Below are 13,893 nucleotides of genomic sequence, written 5' to 3'. Positions count from 1 at the left end.
AAATGGACTAAATGCACCAATCAAAAGACACAGACTGGCAAATTGGATAAAAATCCAAAACCCATCAGTGTGCTGTATCCAGGAAACCAATCTCACATGCAAGGATACACAAAGGCTCAAAATAAAGGGATGGAGAAAGATTTACCAAGCAAATGGAGAGCAAATAAAAGCAGGAGTTGCAATTCTCATCTCTGATAAAATAGACTTTAAAGCAACAAAGATCAAAAGAGACAAAGAAGGCCATTACATAATGGTAAAAGGATTGATACAACAAGAAGAGCTAACAATCCTAAACATATATGGACCCAATACAGGAGCACCCAGATACATAAGGCAAGTTCTTAATGACTTACAAAGAGACTTAGACTCCCACACAATAATAGTGGGAGACTTTAACACTCCAATGTCAATATTAGACAGATCAACCAGACAGAAAATCAACAAGGATATCCAGGGCTTGAACTCAGACCTGGAGCAAGCAAACCTGATAGACATTTACAGAACTCTCCACCCCAAATCCACAGAATATACATTCTTCTCAGCACCACATCACACCTAATCTAAAATTGACCACATAATTGAAAGTAAAGCACTGCTCAGCAAATGCAAAACAACTGAAATCATAACAAACAGCCTCACAGACCATAGTGCAATCAAGTTAGAACTCAGAATTCAGAAACCAACCCAGAACCGCACAGCTTCATGGAAACTGAACAACTGGCTCTTGAATGTTGACTCGATAAACAACGAAATGAAGGCAGAAATAAAGAAGTTCTTCGAAACCAATGAGAACGAAGACAGAACATGCCAGAATCTCTGGGACACATTTAAAGCAGTCTCTAGAGGAAAGTATATAGCAATAACTGCCCATATGAGGAGAATGGAGAGATCCAAAATTGACACCCTATCGTCAAAATTGAAAGAGCTAGAGGAGCAAGATCAAAAAAACTCAAAATCCAGCAGAAGACAAGAAATAACTAAGATCAGAGCTGAACTGAAGGAGATTGAGACACGAAAAACCCTTCAAAATATCAATAAATCCAAGAGCTGTTTTTTTGAAAAGATCAACAAAATAGACAGACCAGTAGTCAGATTGATTAAAAATAAAAGAGAGAACAACCAAATAGATGCAATAAACAATGATAAAGGGGAAATCACGACAGATTCCACAGAAATTCAAACCATCATCAGAGAGTATTACAGACAACTCTATGCACATAAACTAGTAAACCTGGAAGAAATGGATAAATTCCTGGACTCCTGTGTCCTCCCAAGCCTAAACCAGGAGGAAGCTGAAACTATGAATAGACTAATAACAAGGTCAGAAGTCGAGACAGCAATTAAGAGCCTACCACTCAAAAAAAGCCCAGGTCCAGACGGGTTCACAGCCGAATTCTACCAGACACACAAAGAGGAGCTGGTACCATTCCTTCTAAAACTATTCCAAATAATCCAAAAAGAGGGAATCCTTCCCAAATCATTTTATAAGACCAACATCATCCTGATACCAAAACCCGGCAGAGACTCAACAAGAAGAGAAAACTTCAGGCCAATATCCATGATGAACATAGATGCAAAAATCTTCAATAAAATATGGGCAAGCCGATTGCAACAGCAAATCAAAAAACTTATTCATCATGATCAAGTAGGATTCATCCCAGGGATGCAAGGCTGGTTCAACATACCCAAGTCTATAAACGTAATTCACCACATAAACAGAACCAAAAACAAAAACCACATGATTATCTCAATTGACGCAGAGAAGGCATTTGACAAAATTCAACAACCCTTTATGCTAAAAACCCTCAATAAACTTGGTATCGACGGAACGTATCTCAAAGTAATAAAAGCTATTTATGACAAACCAACAGCCAATATCATACTGAATGGGCAAAAACTGGAAGCATTCCCTTTGAAATCCGGCACTAGACAAGGATGCCCTCTTTCACCACTCCTATTCAATATAGTACTGGAAGTTCTAGCCAGAGCAATCAGGCAAGAAAAAGAAATAAAGGGTATTCAAATAGGAAAGGTGGAAGCCAAATTGTCTCTATTTGCAGACGACATGATAGTATACTTAGAAGACCCCATCGCCTCAGCCCAAAAACTCCTGAAACTGATAAGCAACTTCAGCAAAGTCTCAGGATGATGTAAAAACAATGTGCAAAAATCACAGGCATTCGTCTACACCAATAACAGCCTTAAAGAAAGCAAAATCAAGAATGAACTGCCATTCACAATTGCTACAAAAAGAATAAAATACCTTGGAATACAACTCACAAGGAACGTAAGGGACCTATTCAAGGAAAACTACAAACCACTGCTCAATGAAATAAGAGAGGAAACAAACAGATGGAGAAACATTCCATGTTCATGGTTAGGAAGAATTAATATCATGAAAATGGCTATACTGCCCAAAGTAATTTACAGAATCAATGCTATCCCCATCAAGCTACCATTGACTTACTTCACGGAACTGGAAAAAACCACCATGAACTTCATATGGAACCAAAAGAGAGCCCGCATAGCCAAGTCAATTCTAAGCAAAAAGAACACAGCGGGGGGAATCACACTACCGGATTTCAAACTATACTACAAGGCTACAGTAATCAAAACAGCATGGTACTGGTACCAAAACAGAGATATAGACCAATGGAACAAAACAGAGGCACCGGAGGCAACACAACATATCTACAACCATACAATCTTTGATAAACCTGACAAAAACAAGCAATGGGGAAAGGATTCCCTGTTTAACCAATGGTGTTGGGAAAACTGGCTAGCCATGTGCAGAAAGCAGAAACTGGACCCCTTCCTGACACCTTACACTAAAATTAACTCCAGATGGATTAAAGACTTAAACATAAGACCTGGCACCATAAAAACCCTAGAAGGAAATCTAGGCAAAACTATCCAGGACATAGGAGTAGGCAAGGACTTCATGAACAAACCACCAAAAGCATTGGCAACAAAAGCCAAAATAGACAAATGGGACCTAATGAAACTCCACAGCTTCTGCACGGCAAAAGAAACAGTCACTAAAGTGAATTGGCAACCAACAGAATGGAAAAAATTTTTGCAGTTTACCCATCTGACAAAGGGCTGATATGCAGAATTGACAAAGAACTCAAACAGATATACAGGAAAAAAAACAAACAAGCCCATTCAAAAGTGGGCAAAGGATATGAACAGACATTTTACAAAAGAAGACATATATGAGGCCAACAATCATATGAAAAAATGCTCATCGTCACTGGTCATCGGAGAGATGCAAATCAAAACCACATTGAGATACCATCTCACGCCAGTTAGAATGGCGATCATTAAAAAATCTGGAGACAACAGATGCTGGAGAGGATGTGGAGAAAAAGGAACACTCTTACACTGTTGGTGGGAGTGTACATTAGTTCAACCATTGTGGAAGACAGTGTGGCGATTCCTCAAGACCTTAGAAATAGAAATTCCATTTGACCCAGCAATCCCATTACTGGGTATATATCCAAAGGACTATAAATCATTCTACTATAAGGACACATGTACACGAATGTTCATTGCAGCACTGTTTACAATAGCAAAGACCTGGAATCAACCCAAATGTCCATTGATGATAGACCGGATTGGAAAAATGTGGCACATATACACCATGGAATATTATGCAGCAATCAGAAATGATGAGTTTGTGTCGTTTGTAGGACATGGATGAATCTGGAGAACATCATTCTCAGCAAACTGACACAAGAACAGAAAATGAAACACTGCATATTCTCACTCATAGGCGGGTGATGAAAAATGAGAACACATGGACACAGGGAGGGGAATACTAAACACTGGGGTCTATTGGGGGGAAAAGGGGAGGGCCAGTGGGAGGGGGAGGTGGGGAGGGACAGCCTAGGGAGAAATGCCAAATGTGGGTGAAGGGGAGAAAGGAAGCAAAACACACTGCCATGTGTTTACCTACGCAACTGTCTTGCATGTTCTGCTCATGTACCCCAAAACCTAAAATGCAATAAAAAATAAAAAAAAAACCCAAATGACCCCATAAAAAAATGGACAAGGGACCTGAGTTTTCAAAGGCCAACAATCGTATGAGAAAAGGCTCAACATCACTGATTATTAGAGAAATGCAAATCAAAACCAGAAAATACCATCTCGCACCAGCCAGAATAGCCATGATTAAAATGTCAAAAAAATAACAGACGCTGGCGAGGTTGCAGAGAAAAAGGAATGCTTATATACTGTTGATGGGAGTATAAGTTAGTTCAACCATTGTGGAAAGGAGTCAAAGATGTAAAAACACAACTACCATGTGACCCAGCTATCCGAATACTGCATATAAACTCTAAGGAATATAAATCATTCTATCATAAAGACACATGCGCTCATAGGTTCAATGCAGCACTGTTCACAATACCGAGACATAGAATCAAGCTAAATCCCTATCAATGATAGACTGGATAAAGAAAATGCGGCACATATACACCATAGAATACTATGCAGCCATAACAAAGAGTGAGATCATGTATTTTGCAGGAACATGGATGAATCTGGAGACCATTATCCTTAGCAAACTAACAAAGCAACAGCAAACCAAATGCCACATGTTCTCACTTTAAAGTGGGAGCTACAAGATGAGAACACATGGACACATAGAGGGGAACAAAACACACTGAGGCCTATCAGAGGGTGGAGGACACGAGGAGGCAGAGGATCAGGAAAAATAACTAATGGGTACTAGGCTTAATACTTGGTGATGAAATAATCTGTACAACAAACCTCCATGATACAAGTTTACCTATGCAACAAACTTGCACAGGTACCCCTGAACTTAAAATAAAATTAAAAAACAAATTAAAAAACAAAAAAACAAAATAGGCTGGGTGTGGTGGCTCAATACCTATACTCTCAACACCTTGGAAGGCTGGAGCAGGAGGACTGCTTGAGGCCAGGAGTTTGAGACCTGCCTGGGAAACATAGCAAGGCCCCTTCTCTGCAAAAAAATGTTAAAAAAAATTAGGTAAGCAGGTGGCATGTACCTATAGTCTCAGCTACTCAGGAGGCTGAGACATGAGACAGGACGATTACTTTATTCTAGAAGTTTGAGGCTGCATTGAACTAAGATCATGCCACTGCACTCCAACCTGGGTGACAGAGTGAGACTGTCTCAAAAAAAAAAAAAAAAGAAAAAACCCCAGAAAATAACAGCCAGTGTTGGTGACATATGGAGAAATTAGAACCCTTATGCACTGTCGGGATGTAAAACAATGCAACTGCTATGAAAAATACTATGATGTTTCTTCAAAAAGTTAAACATAGAATGACTATATGATCCAGCCATGTCACATCTCTGTATATACCCAAAAGAAGTGAAAGCAGGATCTTGAAGAGATATTTGTATGCCAATATTCATAGCAGTATTTACAATGGTTAAAAAGTAGAAGTAACTCCAAGTGTCCACAGATGGGTGAATGGATGAATTAAAAAATGTGGTAAACATATACAATGGAACATTATTCAGTTTTACAAAGGAATGAAATTCTGACCCATGCTAAAACATGGATAAGCCTGGAAGACATTATGCTGAGTAAAATAAGCTACTTACGAAAGGACAAATACTGTGATCACACTTAAATGAGGTTATCTAGAGTAGTCAAATTCATAGAGACAGAAAGTAGAATAGTGGTGGGTGCCAGAGGATGGGAAGGGGAGAATGGGGAGTTATTATTATTTTTTATTGCATTTTAGGTTTTGGGGGGAGTTATTTTTAACAATTAACAATGTTTCAGTTTTGCAACATGAAAAGAGTTCTGGAGATGAATAGAGTTCTGGTGATGGTTGTACAATGATGTGAATATACTTAATGTCACTGAACCCTACACTCAGAAAATAGTTAAGATTGTCAGTTTTATGTTATGTGTATTTTATCACAATTAAAAATATAAAGTTTAAAAAGAGTTAGCTGAATTTTTTAAATGGTGGTTGCAGCTAAACTTTTTAAAAGCCTGTATTTCTGCTCAAACACAAGATTTAATGATGATAAAAGAAACTTACTTGTATGCTAGAGCTCCAGCAAAGTGCTTCTGGATATATGTGTCCATCACAGGTCGAAAGTGAAAATACTTGATGTCTCGGAGCAGGTTGATGATGAACACCTGGGAGATATGGAGAGCAAGTCATCAGGGTTCACTGGAGGCCTCAGATCTATTCCCAGTAAGAAACAGAGTCTTCCTTCTTCAAAGAATGGCAAATTGTCAGTGTTTTTTTTTAACATTCCCTACAGGTAGTGAATGTAAGATTTCCATTCTATGTCTGTATTTCTGTCTTGTCTTTTCTCTTTCAAACACCCCAGCCTCCTAATTCAGACCCGGGCTCATCAGTTACTTTCTGTGTTTACTGTGAGCCTCTCCCTTCACAATAACGTTGGGTGGTACAATATAGATCAGGGAAAGGCAAAGTAACATGTGTGTAGATGGCATAAACAATAAAGTATCCCCAAAAACTTGGAAAAGAGAGGAAAAAAAGCTTGTTCTCTGAGCCAAATCAGACTATGAAAGGCTGTGGCCTTCAGAAATGGGGCTGGTAGACAGGGAAATTAGGAAGAAGAGCTGGAGGGGCAAACTATGCAAGTACCCATTGCAACTCTCACCTCTGCTCCCTATCTATCAGGCCAACTGGAGTATCTAACTCTCCTTGAATGTATGGCTTTCCGTGGGACTGGATATATTAACAAAACGCACCATCTATTTTCATTAACCAATCTTCTGAGACTGGTTCTGAAGCAACTGCATAGACTCTGGAACTCTCTTCATGATGGTTATATCCTACTTTGTAAGAGAAAAAAATGGGGCATTTGATTTCTTCTATTACTCTCTGGGTTTCTGACCTCATGGAAGTCACCATTTCAGGGGCCAGGCAATACTGCAATAGTGATGAGACTGAAGATCCAGAAACTACAAAGCCAAGGTCTGGACTTGATTATGCTAGATTTTTCAAATTTGATTTGCCTGGTAGGTTGGTTTGTCTTCCTGGGGCAACAACACTCATTCCCTTTTCTATTAGAAATATCTATATCTTGTGCTGATTCACTCTAATAAATTGCTTCCCTTAAGTTTTCTGAAATATATGACAGGAATAATTAATAAAAATAAAGAGTCAGGAAAGTGACTTACCAGTGACTGAAAAACCAACAGGCCATATTTCTCTGTATTATCATCCAAAATGACAAAGAGTGTATCTAAGATGTCCTGCAGAAACTGAAACAACATAAAAAGCAGAGGGCTCAGGTCTCAGGACCCTATATGCACAGTCAAACTTCCACAAACCAAAGAATTTAACTTCCAATAAAAAGGTAAAAGATCTCTTAGGATCTCAAAATACCACTTAAAAATCATCTAGTACCCAGAGCCTCCACCTAGCTAAGTGATAACTAGGTGGACTTGAGGTGTTGGCTTATAGCCCAAAGGGCCCCAATAAAGACTTCAAGCTGAGAGCCAAATCAAGAATGCAACTGCATTTACAATAGCCACACCCACAAAATACTTAGGAATACATCTAACCAAGGTGGTGAAAGAAACTACAAGCATAGCTACAGAATACTGCTGAAGGAAATAATAAATGACACAAACAAATGGAAAAATGTTCAATGCCCATGAGTTGGAAGAATCAATATTGTTAAAATGCCTATACTGCCCAAAGCAATCTACAGATTCAACATATTCCTATCAGACTACCAACATTACTTTTAACATTATTAGAAGAAACTATTCTAAAATTAATACAGAACCAAAAAAGAGCCCAAATAACCAAAGCAATCCTAGGCAAAAAGAACAAAGCTGGAGGTTTCACATCACCCACTATATTACAAGGCTACATAGCAAAAATAAATCATACAGGTACAAAAACAGACACACAGACCAATGGAACACAACAGAGAGCCTCAAAATAAAATGGCCTACCTACAGCCATCTGATCTTTGACGAAGTCAACAAAAATAAGCAACAGAGACAGGATTCCGTATTCAATAGATGGTGCTGGCAGCAAAAGAGATATCAGCAGAGTAAACAGACAACCCTCAGAGTATGATAAAATATTTGAAAACCATGCATCCAACAAAGGACTAGACCCTAGAATCTATGAGGATCTCAAACGAATCAGCAAAAATCCTAAATAATCCCATGAAAAAGTGGACAAAGGAAATGAAAAGACATTTCTCAAAAAGAAGATATATGAATACACCTAACCAAGGTGGTGAACCAATAAATGTATGAACAAAATGTTCACCATCATTAATCATCAGGAAAATGCAAATTAAAACCACAATGAGATACCAGCTTACTCCTACAAGAATGGCCGTAATTGAAGAGTCAAAACGCAACAGATGTTGGTGTGAATATGGTGAAAAGAGAACACTTTTATACGGCTGGTGGGGATGTAAATTAGTACAACCACTATGGAAAACAGTATGGTGACTCCTTAAAGAACTAAAAGTAGATCTGCCATTCGGGCAATCCCACTACCAGGTATCTACCCAAAGGGAAAGAAGTCATTATATGAAAAAGATACATGCACGTTCATGTTTATGGCAGCACAATTAGCATTTGCAAGGACAGAGAACCAACCTAAGTGTGCCCACCAACCAATAAGTGGATAAAAAAAGTGGTATATATATATATATATTCCATGGAATACTGCTCAGCCATAAAAAGGAAATAAAAAACCAAATACTGTATTTTTTCACTTATAAGGGGGAACTAAGCTATGAGGATGCAAAAACATACAAAGTGATATAATGGACTGTGGGGACCTGAGAGGGAATGTTAGGAAGGTGATGTGGGATAAAAGACAACATACTGGGTACAGTGTACACTGCTTGGGTGATGGGTGCACCAAAACCTCAGAATTCCCTATGAAAGAGCTCATCCATGTAACCAAAAACCACCTGCATCCCAATAACTATTAAAATAAAAAAAAACATGAAAGAGAGTGTGATAACTGGCAAAACAATAAATGGTGCTGAGATAGCTGGCTAGAAGCAGTTAAGGTGAAAGTAAGAAACATTCTTCCTCAGGCAGTATATTTACATTGTGTGGAAGTGAACAATTTCCTTCCCACTGATATGCTGCAGCTAGTACATTATTCATGCTGAAGAATAAAACTGGACCCCTACTTTCACCATTAACAGAGATGAACTCAAGACAGATTAAAGATTTAAATGTAAGATCTCAAATTATAAGAATTCTAGAAGAAAACCTAGAAAACACCCTTCTGGACATTGGCCTTAGGAAATAATTTATCACTAAGTCCTCAAAAGCAATTCCAACAAAAACAATTGACAAATGGAATTTAATTAAACTAAAGAGTTTCTGTCCAGCAAAAGAAACTAACAACAGAGTAAACAGACAACCTACAGAATGGGAGAAAATATTTGCAAACTATGCATCTGACAAAGGACTAATATCCAGAATATATAAGAAACTCAACTCAACAAGCAAAAAACAATTCCATTAAAAAGTGAACAGAAGACATGAACAGACACTTCTCAAAAGAAGATATACAATAAAGTGGCCAATAAATATGTAAAAAATGCTCATTATTACTAATAATCAGTGAAATGCAAATTAAAGCCACAATGAGATACTATCTCGCACTGGTCAGAATGACTATTATTAAAAAGTCAAAAAGGCTGGGCACAGTGGCTCACGCCTATAATCCCAGCACTTTGGGAGGCTGAGGCAGGCGGATCACTTGAGATCAGGAGTTTAAGACCAGCCTGGCCAACACGGCGAAACCCCGTCTCTAGTAAAAATACAAAAATTAGCCAGGCATTGTGGCTCACACCTGTAATCCCAGCTATCTGGGAGGCTGAGGTAGGAGAACCGCTTGAACCCAGGAGGCAGAAGTTGCAGTGAGCTGAAATAGCACCACTGCACTCCAGCCCAAGTGACAGAGCAAGACTCCATCTCAAAAAACAAACAAAAAAGTCAAATAACAGATGCTGGCGAAAACTGCAGAGAAAAGGGAACTCTTACATCTTGTTGGTGGGAATGTAAATTAGTTTAGCTCCTTTAGGAAGCAGTTTGGAGATTTATTTTAAAAACTTAGAACTACCATTCGATCCAGCGATCTTATTACTATGTATGTATCTGAAAGAAAAAAAAAATCGTTCTATCAAAAAGACCATGCACTCATATATTCATCCCAGTACTATTCACAATAACATAAGACATGGAGTCAATCTAGTCCCCATCAATAGTGAACTGGATAAAGAAAATGTACATAGGCCGGGTGTGGTGGCTCATTCCTGTAATCCCAGCACTTTGGGAGGCCGAGGGGGATGGATCACGAGGTCAACAGATCGAGACCATCCTGGTCACCATGGTGAAACCCCGTCTCTACTAAAATTACAAAAAATTAGCTGGGCATGGTGGCACGTGCCTGTAATCCCAGCTGCTCGGGAGGCTGAGGCAGGAGAATTGCCTGAACCCAGGAGGCGGAGATTGTGGTGAGCCGAGATCGATCACGCCATTGCACTCCAGCCTGGGTAACAAGAGTGAAACTCCATCTCAAAAAAAACAAAAACAAAAACAAAAATTAGCCAGACATGGTGGCACACACCTTTAGTCCTAGCTACTCAGGAGGCTGAGGAGGAGAATCACTTGAACCCAGGAGGGGGAGGTTGTAGTGAGTGGAGATAGCGCCACTGGACTCCAGCCTCAGTGACAGAGCAAGACTGTCTCAAAAAAAAAAAAAAAGAAAAGAAAAGAAAAGAAAAGAAAATGCGGTACATATATACCATGGAATACCATGCAGATAAGAAAGAGGAAAATCATATCCTTTGCAGTAACATGGATGCAGCTGGAGGCCATTACCGGAACAGAAAACCAAATACTGCATGTTCTCACTTTTACGTGGGAGCTAAACATTGGGTACTAATGGACATAAAAATGGTAACAGTAGACACTGTGGACTACTAGACTGGGGAGGGATGGGGGCAAGGGTTGAAAAACTCTTAGGTACTATGCTCGCTATTTCAGCGATGGGATTATTCATATCTCAAACCTCAGCATCACGTAATATATCTATGTAACGAACCTGCACATGTACCCACTAAATCTAAAATAAAAGTTGAAAACATAAAATAAAAAAAGAAAACATGGCATATATACATGATGGAATGGTATTCAGCCTTACAAAGAGAGATCCTGTAATTTGTGACAACATGAATAGAACTGGAGGACATTAAGCTAAGTGAAATTAGTCAGGCATAGAAAGACCACATGATTATACTTATATGCAGAATATAGAAAATTGAACATATAGAAGCAGAAAATACAATGAGGAATACCAGAGGCTGAGGAAAGGTTGTGGTTGGAGAAAGGGGAGATGTTGTTCAAAGGGTACAATGTCTCAGTTACATGGGAAAAACAAAAAGCTTTAGCGATCTATTGCACAGTATGGTGATATAATAAATGCATTGTATACTTCAAAATTGCTAAGAGTATATTTTAAATATTTTCACCACAAAAAAATGATAAGAATGATAAGAATGAAAATGATTGATATATTTGCTAATTAGCCTGATTCAATCATTCTGCATTGTGAACATATATTCTACATTGTTAAAATGTCACATCGTATCCCATAAAGATAAAAAATTATTATTTGTCAGTTAAAAATAAAAGTATTCAAAAAGAGGAAAAGGAAGCTAACAACAACAACAACAACAACAACAACACTCTGTTGAAACAGTCTCAGAGGGTTACTGGCAAAAATCATGATGAATGAAGTAGGATCTTCTGCCCAGATTCTTCCTCGTTCAGTATGTTTAAATTATGTGGAAGACATACCTTAACAATTTCCTCCCCACTGACATGCCGTAGCCGCCCTAGTACATCCATGATCCGGTCTGGGAAGGCCTTCCACTTCAGCAGAGCTAGGAGGTCCACTAGAAAGCAAGCCCAAAAGATGATGAACCCTGGCTACTCTTCTTTTTTTCTTCCTTTGAAACAGAGTCTCACTCTGTTGCCAAGGCTGGAGTGCAGCTGTGTAACCTCGACTCACTGAAACCTCCATCTCCCAAATTCAAGTGATTCTCTTGACTCAGCCTTCTGAGTAGCTGGGATTACAGGCATGCACCATCATGTCTGGCTAATTTTTGTATTTTTAGTAGAGATGTTATCTCATCATGTTGGCCAGGCTGGTCTGAAACTCCTGACCTCAAGTGGTCCACCAGCTTCAGCCTCCCAAAGTGCTGGGATTACAGGCATGAGCCACTGCACCTCACCGTACCCTGGCTATTCCGAGGTCAAGCAAGGCCCAGACTCTCCCAGTCAAGGACAGGTGGAATCTAGAGGGACAGAATTAGCTGCAAGCATCAACACAGACTGAGATCAAGGCCAAAGACACATCTACGATGTGTACTGTGAAGCTACTAAAACCGTGGGAAATCTTGTAGGCTGCTGTTGCTGAGTGAATCCTTCAACTTCAAATGAAAAGAAGCCCATTATTATGGCATGAAAAAAGAATGATTTCTGACTCCCTTCACACGCACTAGTAATGTGGAGTGAACAACGGAGGAAGGTGGAGGGCACCACCCTGCAGGCACTATCACCTACCATTCTGCGTGAGTTTGGTAGAGGAGAGCTGAGTGGAGATGAAGAAAGATTCTTTGGTGCTGCGCTGGAAGATGAGGCTAGAAGGGATATTAGGACAGCCATTGTAGTCCTCCTTGCAGCAGGGCAGGCCGAGGTACAGAGCATGGTTATTAAATGTGCTATTCTCATCACACTGTAGGCAAAAATGTAGAAAAAAATGTCCCCTGAGCCATGCAACATGCAAAAACCAGGTCCTAGGGAATTTCTGGGCTGATATTTGCTCTCATCTTCCTAAGGCTTAATGTTGGGCTTCAGGTCCTCTTGGAAGAGTGCTTTCTATTCAGAAACTCCCTAGAACAGCTCATGTGCCTTTTAAACACAATATGGTGGGGCAATGTGGTTGCCACCTGATGTGCAAGTAATCTTGAGTGGTAGCTATGCTGTGACAGCTGACAGTACCATGATCTCAAACAGCAGGTCTAAGAATATACTAAACAAGACCACAATGGCAATGAGGGGTTGGTGATGGATTTCCATCCAGTAAGTGAGAAGTAGAAAACAAAGAACTTGCTGACATTACTTGCGGGAGGAAGGCCACTGCTCTTAGAAGACCTGCCCACAGATGTCCCAATGTCACCCATCAGTGCACTTCCCTGGGTTCTTTGGCCTGCCCAGTGAAAACCACCTAACTGAGAACCATGTGAGAGAGTGGCCTCAGTGGGGGTGAGGGGTGGGGATAAAAGACAGCCAGGCCTCATACCTTGTACACATAAAGCTCGTGAATATCATCTGAGAGGGTGGTGCCATCATCACGCATCAGGGGTGAGAATGCAAAGCCAAAGAGTTTCTTTTCCCCCTTGTCCTTTGCTGCAATCAGAGCCAAGTATTAATTGTTTTTTGCCTTCCACTCTGTTTCCTCATTGAAATTCTCCTTGTGCTTATTACCTATGCTCTTTTGTCCCTCACCTCTTTCATTAACTAGGTGGAAACCTGACTGCAGGAATGATAAGAAATGCACTGAAATGAGCTTCTATTCATACTCATGGCATATAGGCTACCTAGACCCAAAAAGAAGCTAAATTGCTGGTCTTGATGACGAGGGTCTCTTTAATAAGCAGTTTAATCATGGTACAAAAGGATATTCAAAGGAGAATGACAATGGGCAATAATCTCAGACACTAGGAAGGGCCAATACAACACTTTGTGGTTTTGAATCACTGCTTTTACAGTCCCAAAAATAGCCTCTGGTGACATCCCATCTCTGAATATCTGTTTATTCCCAACTCCTCATTTTCTTGCCCAA

The 13,893-nt window shown here is 39.7% G+C and overlaps 1 protein-coding gene across 37 annotated transcripts in view; it reads right to left on the bottom strand.

Annotated features, from left to right (window-relative positions):
- Positions 1–13,893, bottom strand: part of DOCK3 (dedicator of cytokinesis 3) — a 718,052-nt gene that overhangs the window by 120,903 nt on the left and 583,256 nt on the right. For all 37 annotated transcript variants that reach the window (XM_035275648.3, XM_035275652.3, XM_035275649.3 and 34 more), the window contains 5 exons: positions 13,351–13,457; positions 12,612–12,783; positions 11,844–11,941; positions 7,167–7,250; positions 6,049–6,149 (listed from right to left, as the gene is read on the bottom strand). In XM_035275648.3, the coding sequence (XP_035131539.2) occupies positions 6,049–6,149; positions 7,167–7,250; positions 11,844–11,941; positions 12,612–12,783; positions 13,351–13,457 (562 nt within the window). The remainder of the gene's footprint in view (positions 1–6,048; positions 6,150–7,166; positions 7,251–11,843; positions 11,942–12,611; positions 12,784–13,350; positions 13,458–13,893) is intronic.

This window comes from Callithrix jacchus, chromosome 15, assembly GCF_049354715.1.
Source record: "Callithrix jacchus isolate 240 chromosome 15, calJac240_pri, whole genome shotgun sequence".
NCBI classification, from domain to species: domain Eukaryota; kingdom Metazoa; phylum Chordata; class Mammalia; order Primates; family Cebidae; genus Callithrix; species Callithrix jacchus.
This window is presented reverse-complemented; position numbering and strand designations above follow the sequence as displayed.